Source organism: Hemitrygon akajei, unplaced genomic scaffold (assembly GCF_048418815.1).
Source record: "Hemitrygon akajei unplaced genomic scaffold, sHemAka1.3 Scf000036, whole genome shotgun sequence".
Lineage (NCBI taxonomy): Eukaryota > Metazoa > Chordata > Chondrichthyes > Myliobatiformes > Dasyatidae > Hemitrygon > Hemitrygon akajei.
The window spans coordinates 9,909,998-9,923,560 of record NW_027331922.1 but is presented as its reverse complement, the minus strand read 5'-3'; the positions used below and the strand labels follow the sequence as shown (position 1 = coordinate 9,923,560).

Genomic DNA, 13,563 nt, shown 5'->3' with positions numbered 1-13,563 from the left:
GTTAACCTCTTCTCCAGCAAGGACGTGGACGCGCTGCACCCTGACGATGAGCACAATAGGTCTACATCCGATACGACCCTGTTCGCTCTCCACTGGTCACTGGACCACCTGGACAATACAACACCGGGCAGCTGTCCTCCTCATCGGGAAACCTCAGTCAGTGCAGATCGGCAGTGAAATCCCCGATCTACAGATAGTGCTGAGGAAGCAGAGAGGCTACAGAATGTTCCAGAGAGATTGAGAGAATGGGGAAAGAAGCGGCGGATGGATCACAGTGTCGGGATGTGTATGGTCATGCACTTTGGTGGAGGAAACAAAGGCACAGACTGTTTTCTAAATGGGGAGAAAATTCAAACACTTGAGATACAAAGAGACTTGGGAGTCCTTGTGCTGAATTCCCTGAAAATGAATTTGCAGGCGGAGTCGGTGGTGAGGAAGCCAAATGCAATGTAGCATTCACGTCGAGAGGATTAGAATACAAAAGCAGGGATGTAAAGTTGAGGCTTTATAAAGCACTGGGGAGGTCTCAAAAAAGATTGTAAGTAGTTCCGGGTCCTTTACCTAATCCGGCCGGATGTGTTTGTATTGGAAAGGGTTGAAAGGACGTTCACGGAAATTGCTCCGGATTGAAAAGTTTATCAAATCAGGAGCGTTTTATGGCTGGAGCTCTGAAGAATGGTGGGGTGGTGGGAGGTGGGAGGGTGGTGGTTGGTGTTGTTGAAACCGATCAAATGCTTAAAGGCCTCGATAAAATAGATATGGAGAGAAGTTTCCCTCTGGTGGGAGAGTCTATGGCCAGTGGGCCCACATGGAATAGCGGGCCGTCATTTTAAAATGCCGATGAGGAGAATTTAGTTCGCCTTTCTGGGATGAACCTATGGAATCTGTTGCCACAGCAGACTGCGAAGGTTACGGCCTGATATTTAAGGGAGAGGCTGAGAGAATCTTGATTAGTCAGGTCAGGTCGGGATACCGGGAGACGGCGAGAGACTGGGGCTGAGAGGGAAATGGATCGGCCATCATGAAATGGCGGAGCAGACCCGATGGGCCAAAGAGCTTAATTCTGCCTTTCTACCCTATGATCATATTTGAAGTTCCTGTGTTGGTGAGTGTCAGCATCGCAGAGGATCTACACTGGGCATGTAAACACGAAGAAAGTTTCTTCATCGGCAGGCATCCAAGATTCGGAACCTCTATTCCCCGGTGTGTGGTTAGCTGTCACTTGCCCTTTAAGGTTCTGACTGCCAATTATTGTCCGGCAGAATTAAAGGATTCGTGCTGTATTAGCATTTCTAATGCTACAGATAGTGATCTAATCTTTGATTTTCGTCACTGTCGTCTTGTTTTTTTCGCGTCAGAGTCTGAGTGTATTCTGGACCATACTCTACACTTGCCTTCACCGCCACCCATACCTCTCCCATTACAGAAAGAGTGACAACGTCAGGACTCTGAGAAGATTTGGCCTTTCACTGAAGACCAGGAAATGTCTGGGAGCATTCTGACTTGTAGCATCGCCGCCTGGGGTGGAGGCCGCAAGGGACAGGGTCACCGGAGGCTGCAGAGGGATGTAGACTCAACAAGCGTCAAAGGCACCACCTTCCCCAGCATCGGGGACATCTTCAAGATGCGATGCCTCGAGAAGGGGGCATCCATCAGTGAGCCCCTCACCGCGGGACAAGCTCCCTGCTCAATACCACCATCGGGGCAGGGGTACAGAAGCCTGAACTCTCAACGCTTCGGAAACACCTTCTTCCCCTCCAGCACCACGTTTTCGAACGCATGTGCACCACCTCCACATTTTTCAGTTTTTAATATCTTTTTTTTTTTTGGTAATTTACATTGATTCTACATCTTTGCGCCAGATCGATGCCGCAAAAAAACAAATTCCAGGCCGTTTTAAGTTTCAGATAATAAACCAAATAGCGATTCCGCTGGAAAACTTCCGATAGGGTGGACAGGACACTTGGCCCGCTGGTCTTCACCAGTCACACTGAGTACAGGAGTCGGGAGGTCACGTTGCCGTGGGACAAGACGTCGGTGAGTCCGCCCTGCTTTAGGAAAAATGCCAGTGAACTGGATATATTGTACAGGGCGTTCTAAGGGGATATTGCCGGAGCTCGGAGGACTGAGTTATGGTGGGAGGGAGGGAAGGTTGGGACTTTATTCCCTGGAGCGTAGTTATAACCTTACAGAGTTCCATAAACCCGAGAGGGGCACAGACAGAGGGAATGCGCACAGACTTTCACCCAGGGTTGGGTTATAGAGAACCAGACGGCACAGGATTGAGGTGAGAGTGAGTGGAAAGGAGAAAGAGAGGGAAAGATCAGGGAGACGGAGGGTTTAGAGAGAACGGGGAGGGCAGGGAGAATAGTTGGGTAGAGAGTGGGGAGAAGGGGCTGAAAGGGGAAAGAGGTTTGCAGACGCAGCGGAGAAAGAACAGGCCGAGAAAGGGCGGGGAAACAAGGTGAGGGGGTGGAGGGACAGTTAGAGGGAGTGGGGAAGAGTGGGACGGGGGCCGAGGTGTGCCTATGAGGAAGGGGATAGATGGTGTGAGAGGTTTATTTCGCTGCGGGCTTGGGAGAATGGGATTGCTACAAGAGGATGAGAATGGATTAGGAGGAAGGGGCAGAGAAAGTCGGCGGGAAATATGAGAGGATCGGAGTGTGAAAGTGGAGGGAAGAGAAGGATGTGAAAGCGGGTTAGTCACTTGATTGAATTCGACTCCACGGTCTGTAGGCAGAGATCCTGGATCTTTTGAGGAATTTCCGGGAACGATGGCGCCGACTTCTCGCAGATGAAGCGGTGAGCACGACCGCAAGAAGAACCCCATATGTACGAGTTGCAATTACCGCAGGCGGAATTCCCTGAGTACACCCCGTACAGGAGTTCAGAGGCCACTTTCCTATCAAAGAGGATTCAACAATTTCAACAGAGACAAATCGGCTGCATCGGAGGACCAGAGACCGTCCCCAAACTAATCCCACTGACTCAATGTCTCCCGACAGCCGATTGTCAGTCTCCAAAAATCCCACTGGATGCGCTCACCACAGACTCTGGTCTGTCTCCAACCTAATCCCACTGACCAACTTTCTCTCCGTAGTCATGTGTCACAGTCCACACTAATCCAGCAGACCCACTCTTTCCCCTCAGATCTGTTTCAGTCCACAAAATATTCCAACAGTCCCGCCCGCTCCCCACAGCATGCAGGCGCTAAATAAATCCCACAGGCACATTCTCGACCAGGAGTCCTCTGTCATCCCCAAATTAATCCCTTGCCCCTCCTTCTCCCCACAGCTTCGTGTCAGTCTACAACAAAATCCCAATGCCCTCCCTCGTCCCACTAGCCTACTTCAGTCAGGAAACTAATCCCATTTTCTCCCGCTGGACTATGACATTCCCCAACTCTCACCCCACAGATCAGTACAAATCTCACCCGTTCTCGCATTTTCCAATCCAGTGTGCACCGCTTCCGTACAAACCAGCGTCGAAAACAAACCTCTGTGAAATTAAATTCCTTTGATTAATGCCAAGAATCGAAAACTATTTACGGAGCCTCCCTCAGTTTTTGATTTATAACAGCAGTGTGTGATTGGACGGTATGGAGGGAGCTTCACTCTGTGTCTGACCCCGGGAGTGTGTGATGGGACGGTGTGGAGGGAGCTTCACTCTGTGTCTGACCCCGGGAGTGTGTGATGGGACGGTGTGGAAGGAGATTCACTCTGTGTCTGACCCCGGGAGTGTGTGATGGGACGGTGTGGAGGGAGATTCACTCCTTATCTGACACCGGGAGTGCGTGATAGGACGGTGTGGAGGGAGATTTACACTAATCCTGACCCCGGGCGTGTGTGATGAGTCAGTGAACAGCCACCTCCACTCTTGGTCTCATCCTGGTAGAGATGGAACACGTGTGGATAAATCTCTTCTCCTGAAGTGACACATACCTCTTCATCCTTTGAACTGATCTCGAGGAGTCTTGAATCAAAGTCTGAACATTGTTGCCTCGCTCCATCGTAAGATGTTTCAAACGTGGAGAAGAAGTAACACCGGTCACCATATTTTTCCCAAACCTTGGAACACTGTCGCTCTGGAAATAACGATATGGATAAGGAATTATCAAACACTCCTGTGGTTAGACTGAGAATGAATCTCTCTCCAAACCGTCCCATCATACACCCCCGGGGTCAGACACAGAGTGAATCTCCCTCCACACCGTCCCATCACACACTCCCGGAGTCAGACACAGAATGAATCTCCCTCCACACCGTCCCATCACACACTCCCGGGGTCAGACACAGAGTGAATCTCCCTCCACACCGTCCCATCACACACTCCCGGGGTCAGACACAGAGTGAATCTCCCTCCACACCGTCCCATCACACACTCCCGGGGTCAGACACAGAGTGAATCTCCCTCCGCACCGTCCCATCACACACTCCCGGGGTCAGACACAGAGTGGACCTCCCTCCGCACCGTCCCATCACACACTCCCGGGGTCAGACACAGAGTGAATCTCCCTCCACACCGTCCCATCACACACTCCCGGGGTCAGACACAGAGTGAATCTCCCTCCACACCGTCCCATCACACACTCCCGGGGACAGACACAGAGTGAATTTCCCTCCGCACCGTCCCATCACACACTCCCGGGGTCAGACACAGAGTGGATCTCCCTCCGCACCGTCCCATCACACACTCCCGGGGTCAGACACAGAGTGAATCTCCCTCCATACCGTCCAATCACACACTGCTGATATGAGATCGACATTGCCTCACCTCTGCCGCTGGTCAGGAATTGGCAAATTTCATCCATGTTGCTCTTTAGGAAAGAAAGATTCTGGAGACAGGCGTTGTGGATGAAATTTAGACGGGAATTCTCGGATATCTTGGATTCAACGGTTGAGTTCAAATGATGGACCTGTTCTCGATATTGGGTCTGTGTCCTGTTCATTTCCTGATGTTGTTCCCAAAGGAGCTGAGACAGACGAATCTGTGACACTGAGAGAGATTGAACTGACGAGTGAGTCTGTGTCACGCTGCTCGGCGGGTCGCGTTCATGGGTGTGCCAGTGTCAAGGTGCGGTGCGGTTTGGTTCACGTTGAGGAGCTGTAGGTGTCACAGTGACGAATGTTGCAGTGAAGTTGTGATAGTTTTGTGTCTCAGAGGGGGGCGTCCGGTTTCATAGTGCAGATCGTGTACGTGACACGGTAAGAACCTTGTCATCGTCAGGAGTGAGGGTTGTGACTCTCAAGCGGACGGGTGTGTGAATGTCATACTGACGAGACTATGTGACACCGTGAGGTGCGAGTCTGGTAAGTATCACGGCGATGGTTGATTCCATGTCACAGTCTGGGACGTGTCGGTGTTGCGGGGATGGGCGTGACGTGACACTGCGATACTTGAGGAGTTGCGGGGATGGGCGTGACGTGACACTGCGATACGTGAGGTGTTGCGGTGATGAACTGACGTGAAGCTGCGATACGTGAGGTGTTGCGGTGATGGGAGTGACGTGACACTGCGACACTTGAGGTGTTGCGGTGATGGGCGTGCCCTAACACTGCGATACGTGAGGTGTTGCGGTGAGGGACGTGCCCTAACACTGCGATACGTTGTTCCGTGTCCGTGTGAGAGGACTGGCGGGTCACAGTGAGTTGTGTCTCGGTGTCACGGTGAGGGATATGTCGGAATCACAGTGAGGGGTTTGTCAGTGTCACTGTGCGTGTATTGTCTGTCTCATGGTGTCGTCTGTGTTTGTGCCACAGTGGGGAGTTTGCTGGTCTTACGGGGAGTTGGAGCCTTGAGGAGTTTTTCAGTAACACGGGCAGGGTCATCTCGAGGTTACAGTGCGGGGTGAGTTGCTGTCACTTTGAGGGGCATGTCTGTGTCACGGTGAGGGTCGTTTTCATGTCGCTGTAAGGAGTTACCTGTGCCGTGTACAGGGTTATGTCAGTGCTATGGGGACAGGATTACTGGTGTAATGGCGAATGGCGTATCGGAGTCAGTCTGAGTCCTGATTGTGTAACGGTAAAGGCCGTGTCTTTGACAGGATTAGAAGTGTGTCGCTGTTATATCGAAGGACGTGTCGGCATCACTCTGAGGTTTTATGAGAACACTTCATTGCACTCTGTTTAATTACGGTCTGGCTGGACCCTGAACCCGTTTGACTCACCATAGATCGAGAGTCCGGCCACTATCGCAATGATGATGGACGCAACGAGGCCGAGTAGGCAGATCTTACGGTACGATCTATTTCCGATGTTCTCCTTCGGCTCCTGTTTCTGCGCACCTGTAGTGAGACCATTCATCGTGTGTGTGAATTCAGCCATCTTCCGCACTAGGTCTCCCTCCCACCCCCCTTTTCGCTCTCTCCTTCCACAACGATCACCCCCTCCCTCTCTCAATCTCATCGACTTTCAGCCGACATCGCCGAGAGTCCAAATTCCTTGACTTGGCAAAGGCTGACAGGTGTCTGTCGGATTCCAGAGATCAGTCAGATCTCCCCTGAGCCTCCTCCGCTCCAGAGGAAGCGACCCAGGTGTCCGACCTCTCGTTGTAACACATGCCACCGAATCCCGGCAGAGTCCTGTTAAACCTCTCCGGAGGCTCCCCAACGCCCTGACATCCTTCTGATAATGGGCTGACCTGAATTGTATACGATACGTCTGATTCAGCCTAACTAGTGATTTTTATAAAGTTGCAACCTGACATTTGCGCTCAATGCCCCGACTAATAAAGACAAGAATGCCACAGGACTTCTTAACCATCCCATCAAACTGTGCATCCACGTTCAGGGAGATATGAACATGGACCCCAATATCCTCTGTCCATGTAAAGTAAGGTCATGTTCGGCACAGAAATGTCCTCCGAAGGGCCGGGGTTGTGCTGCAGGTTTTCTATGTCTGAACAGTGTTTAGGGTCTTGGCTTTGATAGTGTGTCATTTCTTTCATTTGACCTACCAAGGCTGGTGGCGTAGTGGCATCAGCACCAGACTTTGGAGCGAACGCTCCCGAGTTTGAATCCAACCAGCTCCAGTGCATATTTCCATCCCTGCTGGGTTAAGCGTCGAGCTAGCAACTCGGCCTCGTAAAATCAATCATTTCTTTCATTTGACCTATTAAGGGGCAACATGTTAGGTTTGTCCGGGTTAAACTTAATCTGCCCGGTCTCCAAACCATATCAGTAACTGATCTATGTCACACTGAATACTTGGCCAGTTTTCTTCGCTCTTTACAGCACCGCCTCTCCCCGTATCATCTGCGAAATTACTAACCCACCCATCAACAAATTCATCCAGAACATTTATATACATTTAAGTGCCGAGAGGTGATGTTGCCACTATATGGAACCCTTGTCAGATCCCACTGGGAGTTCTGTGCTCGGTTGTGCTGTCCTCAGCAGTGGAAGGACGTGGGCACCATAGAAAGGGTGCAGAGGAGATTTACAAGGATGTTGCCTGGATTAGAGAGCATGCCTTATGAGAATAGGCTGAGTCAACACAGCATTTTCTCCTCTGAACGACCAGAGGATGAGGAGTGGTTTCGTAGAGGTGTACAAGATGATGAGAGGCATTGATCGTGTGGATAGTAAGAGCCTTTTCCCCAGGACTCAAATAGCTGACGAGAAAGGGCGCAGTTTTAAAGTGCTTGAAATAGATACAGAGCAGATAACAGGGGTGAGTTTTTATTTTAACGCAGAGAATGGTGAGTGTGTGGAATGGTCTTCCGGTGACGGTGGTGGAGGCAGATACGATAAGGTCTTTTAAGAGACTCCTGGATGGCTACATGGAGCTTAGAAGAATAGAGGGCTATGGGCAAAGCCTAGGTAGTTCTAAAGTAGGGACACGTTGGGCTCAGCTTTCTGGGCTGTATTGTGCTCTAGGCTTTCTGTGTTTCTATATACATCACAGACAGGAGAGGTCCCAGTCACATCTATAGATACAGATCATATCATAGGAATAGAACAGCGCAAAATAATCACAGAATGCTGAATAAAGCGTCACAGTTACAGAGAGAGGGCAGTGCAGGCAGACGATCAGGTCCAAGGGGCCACGGCGAGGTAGACCGTGAGGTCAGGAGTCCATCTGATCGTACTAGCGGGCCGTACAATAATCCGATAAAATCGGGGCAGAAGCCGTCTTTGAGACCGGTTGGATGTGCTTTCGTAACTTTCTCCCCATTGGGAGTGAGTGCGGCTGGTTTGGGTGGGGGTCTGTGGTTATGCTGGCTGCTTCACGGAGACAGCAGGAAATGTGGACAGTGTCCAGGGAGAGAACATGTCAGATTTCCAGCTTTGGAGTGAGCCAGCAGGACGGCTGATGAGGGCTGTGTGGTAGTCGTGATGTACAGGGGCTTCAATGGTGCATTTGTTGGGCTGCTCTGTATAACGGTGTTCGGCCCAGGGAGATTGGACTGAACGATTTGATTGTGGAGGATCCGTTTGTCGTGATTGGTAGATACAATACACGCTGACTTTAACAAGTCCAGTGACAAGGTCGCAGGATGGAAGCTGGAAGATCGGAAGGTAGGGAGAGATAACGAAGGAAAGGAGCGGTGAGAGAGGGATGGAGAGGCGTAGGTAGAGAGAATGGAAGATAGAGGAGGGAAGGAGATGCTGGATGGCGCGACACCCAGGGAGAGTAGAGGGGCTAATACGAACGGGAAGGACAAATGAGGCACGGGGAGTAGATGTGATCCACCCAGACATTAACAAGGTCTCAGATGGTACACTGCACTGGAAGATGATGGTACAGCAGTCGGGAGGTTGTACGGTGACGCCGCACTTGTTCAGTGTCGGTCGCCAGGATATAGGAAAGGCCACCGAGCTGGAAAGTTTGCGATGATGTTGGACCAGAGCGCACAGGTCTAACGTGAGAGGGGAAAGGGACTTAATTGGGGAGCCGAGTGACAACCTTTTGTTACCCAGATTGTGGTCAGTCTATGGGACGAGCTGACAGAGGAAGTAATCAAAGCAGATGCATTAGAAACTTGGACACTGGTTTGTATGACACGTGAAGGCTCCAGAATGACGTGCACTCTGACCTGTTTGTGCAGTGGTTGACAACCCGCCAGATCCCGAGGAAATGTGAGGATCGTCATCCTCATCGATGCGGGGTTCCTCTTTCCGAAGGTTCAGCTCTGAGTTGGTGGAGCTCAGACCGTCTGGGAGAGAGAGTCGGACAGGCAGATTAGGAAGAGAGTGAGAGCGGTAGAGAACGGTGGAGGGAATCGGGGAGAGAGAAGAGCGAGGGTGTGAGGCAAGAGAGAGGGATAAGTGAGGGGGAGAGAAAGGGTGAGACAGCGAGACATATGGTGAGGAAGAAGGGAGAGAGAGAGGACAGAGACAGAGAGACTGAGAAGGTGAACGGTAGACGGAGAGGGGAGAGAGCGATGTGGGCATTGGGCAGGAAAATGCGAGAGAAAGAACGGGGAGAGAGTGGAGACGGGGAGCAGAGGAGAGTGTGTCAGGGGAGAGCGGACAGGTGTGAAAGTTGAAAGAGAGGGGAATGTGAAGGGAGTAGGAGGGCGGGAAGAAAAGCTGGGAGAGGGATAGGGAAGAGATAACAAGAGAATTTCAGAGAAGAGAGTGAGACAGATGGCTGGATGTTGAGGTGGAGAAGGCGTGGAGGGGAGATGAGCGGCAACATTATGGACAGAGAGAGCTAGGAAGAGCGGGAGGGGTGGACGAGTGGTATGAGAGAGCAGAGAGAGAGAGGGAAGAGTCCGAGAGCGTAGAGTCGGTGACAGTGATAGAGGGGAGACAGTGGCAATGAGAGAAGGTAAAGAGAATGGAACAGCGGAAGACAGTGGGGCGGGACAGGGAAAGAGAGGGAGAGAGGAGAAGGGGTGAGAGAAGAGGAAAGAGGGAAGATAGAGTGGGGTTAGAAAAAGGAGAGAGGGGTTAAGGTTCTATACCGCGCTCCCTCCTCACCGTCTCTCTCAATGTCCTCCCTCCTCACCACACGGAAATGGCGCTAACTAATCTCCACCAACCCCGCCCCACACCTCTTTTCCTCATTGCCCCTTCCTCCGCACGCCCCATACCATGCCATCTTCCCACAGCACCCACCACACTCGATCCCCCGGCGCTCCCTCTATTTCGCCCCTCCCAGGGCGCAACACTTCATACCGACCAGCAAAGACAGTTCCCTCCTCCTCGCATCTCTCACGCGTTCCCTCCGCGTTATTCCCAAACAGGGAATCATTAGGGTCAACTGTACGTTTGTTCTGAGATCTCTCGACAGGATCGGACACGTCACCTAAACAGGGCCAAATCAACTAAGATGAAACTAACCTCTATCTGTCCGGATCCGAGGCTCAGGGACGGTGTTAAAATTAATTTCCCCGTACGATACATAAGGTTCAGCTGGGGACAGAAAACTGAGGTTCAGACACAGAGTAAATCTCCCCTCACACACTCACGGGGTCAGACACAGAGTGAAATTTCTCCACATCGCCCTATCAAACACTCCCGGGGTCAAATACAGAGTAAAGCACCCTACACACCACTCTATCAAATATTCCCGGAGTCAAACACAAAGTCATGTTCCCCCCACAGTCTCCCCTTATACCATCGAGTTACGGATTCCCGAGATCACACACGGAGTGAAACTCACTCCACAATGTCCCACCACACACACCCGGGGTCAGACACGCAGTGACGCTCCCTCCACACCGTCCCATCACAGAGTCCTGGAGTCAGACACAGAGTGAATCTCACTCTCACGTATTTCTGCCACCTAACATCGGGAAGGAGACTGTGAGTAAGTTTTAGTGATCTTCACATTCATGTAAGCCCAGCTGTCGTCCATTCTGTCGAGGATTCTCTGCGTCTCTGAGCTCAGAAAGAGGAGGTAACCGTTGTCAAAGGAAGCCCGTTTTGTTAGGGGAGTTAGAACGACTCAAACAAGCACCATAGAAAGGGAAGAGAGGGAGGGGGCGTCACGTGATGACGTAGGGTCGAGACGTTGGGAATCCAGCTCCCTCGTAAAAGGTAATGAAATAGGGTTTAAATGAAGAAGAGTTAACAAATATCTATCAGAAACTATTTATAAGCAACTCGGGATTATCTTTTGATATGGCTCCTAAATTGAAACAGAAGAAAGCTACTACTTCGAAGACTGCGCAAATCGGTGGGGAAAAAGGCCTAACCGTTTCGACGAAGCATCGGACTCAAGTTGGATCTCCTTGCGGCGAAGTGCATGGCACTTCTGATGATACGGGGAAGGAAGTTGCAGCAATGCCGACGGTCTCTATGAAGAAACGGCAGGAACGCATGCGCGAAAGTATGTATGAAAAGATGTCAATAAAATTACAAATCCCAACTACGGCTGGAAGTGAAATTGGAAGTGAATCGGAAGTAGAAACAGACTCTTTGGGAAATTCGGAGGAAGAAGAAGAGGAAAAGAAGAATGAGATTAAAGGAGACATAAAAGATATCCTGATGTATATGACGAATTAATTAAAAGCTACAAGAATAGATATAAAAAGGATGCAGAATACACTTGATAATATGGTGGAAAAACAAAAGAAGATGGAGAAGGAAGTTAAAGAGATTGGAAGTAAAAGTGGAAGAAAACACTGAAAAAATAGAAAAAATAGAAAATGATATTCTTGTCTGGACAGCAGTAAGAAAACAGATGTTTGAAAAAAATGGATGCGCTTGAGAACCCTAGTAGACGAAATAATATTAAAATTGTTGGTCTTATGGAAGGTATAGAGGGAGAAAATCCAATAAAATTCTTTCAAGATTGGATTCCGAAAATTTTGGAAATGAAAGAAGGAAGTCAAGTAATTGAAATTGAAAGAGCACATAGAGCTTTAAGACCAAGATTTCAACAAGATTAAAATCCAAGATCAATTTTGATAAAATGCTTAGGGTATCAAGATAAAGAAATTATCTTGAAGGCAGCTACTCAGGCTGCTAAAGAGAGGAATGGGCTCTAAAAAGAGATAATAAAAGGACAAAGAGTTTTTTTTTTAATCCAGACATAAGTTACTATCTTCTGAAGAGGTGGAAAGAATTTAATCCAGTGAAAAAATCTTTATGGGAAAAGGGCTATAAATTTTTATTGAGCTACCCAGCAAAATTGATAATTTCCCTGGAAAATGGAGAAAAAAGCTTTTTTGTTGACTACCGGAAAGCGGAGAAATTTGTACAAGATCTAGCTGATGTTCATGAAGAGGACTAAAGAATTATAGAAATGAAATGAACTAATGATGAAGATTGAAACAAGGTTGGACTTGATGGACATTCATAAGGAAAAAAATAGTCGAGAAGAATTAATTTGGAGTAGAGACATTAATTATTTTCTTTTTTTTTTCTTCATTATTATATATATTCTTTTTGCGGGGGAGCTGGAGGAGCTCCTGGTCGATGGCTGCGAGTTTCACGTGTACAATCATGGCGACTGCCATGACCCGTAAAATGGAGGGGGGGATGTAATGTTGTGTTCTTTTTATTTGCAACATTAGTGGGGGGGGGGATTTCTTTTTTTTTATTATATATTAGTTATCTTTTTTATATTTTTCTTCCTTTTTGCCTGAATGGTTGGGGAGAGACTCATAGCAGCATGGATAATTTTAAAGAGTTCCCAAGGTACTATGAATGATTAATTTGCTTAATTTATTAAGTTTTAATGTTAATGGAATTAATGGACCTGTGAAAAGAAAAAGAGTTTTAACATATATTAAGAAAATGAAAGGAGACATAGTTTTTTTTTTACAAGAAACGCAGTTAACAGAAACAGAACATAAGAAATTAAAGAGAGATTGGGTTGGAAATGTTATTGCAGCTTCATTTAATTCAATATCGAGAGGAGTCGAAATTTTGGTTAATAAATCTTTACCAATTAAAATACAAAATGTAATAATTGATTCTGGGTGTGATATGTAATAATACATTGTCAATATTTTTCAAAATTATGTACTTTTATGAATATTTATGCACCAAATGAAAATGATGCAAAATTCATACAAGAAGTTTTTTTTGAAATTGGCAGATGCACATGATAAAATATTAATATGTGGAGATTTTAATTATTGTTTGGATCCAGTTTTGGATAGGTCAGCTAAAGTTGCTACAAAATCAAAAGTAACAAAATTAACTTCATCATTAATGAAAAACTTAAACCAGATTGATATATGGAGAACAATTAATCCAAGAGAAAGAGCTGATTCATTTTATTCAAATAGACATAAAACTTACTCAAGGATTGATGTTTTTTTTATTATCCAAAAAAAGTGTGGAATATAAAGCAAGAATACTGTCAGATCATTCTCCCTTGATAATGACAATGATAATGATGGATAAGGAGGAATCGATTTATAGATGGAGATTTAATTCAATTCTATTAAAACGTCAAGATTTCTGTGATTTTATGAAAAAACAAATTCAATTTTTTTTTGGATACAAATTTACATTCAGTAGAGTATAACATTGTATTATGGGAAGCGACGAAAGCATATTTAAGGGGTCAGATTATAAGTTATACATCTAAAATTAAGAAGGAATACGCAGCAGAAATAGATCAGTTGGAAAAGGATATTATGAAGTTAGAAAAAGAATCT

The 13,563-nt window shown here is 47.7% G+C and overlaps 1 protein-coding gene across 1 annotated transcript in view; it reads right to left on the bottom strand.

Moving 5' to 3' along the window:
• Positions 1-1,956: 1,956 nt before the first annotated feature.
• The window catches only part of LOC140720101 (uncharacterized), a 50,292-nt gene continuing 38,685 nt past the window's right edge, over positions 1,957-13,563 (bottom strand). The window contains exons 5-12 of the mRNA XM_073034999.1: positions 10,289-10,360; positions 9,037-9,156; positions 6,167-6,283; positions 4,774-4,995; positions 3,942-4,084; positions 3,434-3,498; positions 2,708-2,902; positions 1,957-2,048 (exon numbers count right to left, since the gene is read on the bottom strand). Coding sequence (XP_072891100.1) covers positions 2,012-2,048; positions 2,708-2,902; positions 3,434-3,498; positions 3,942-4,084; positions 4,774-4,995; positions 6,167-6,283; positions 9,037-9,156; positions 10,289-10,360 — 971 coding nt within the window. The 3' untranslated portion in view covers positions 1,957-2,011. The remainder of the gene's footprint in view (positions 2,049-2,707; positions 2,903-3,433; positions 3,499-3,941; positions 4,085-4,773; positions 4,996-6,166; positions 6,284-9,036; positions 9,157-10,288; positions 10,361-13,563) is intronic.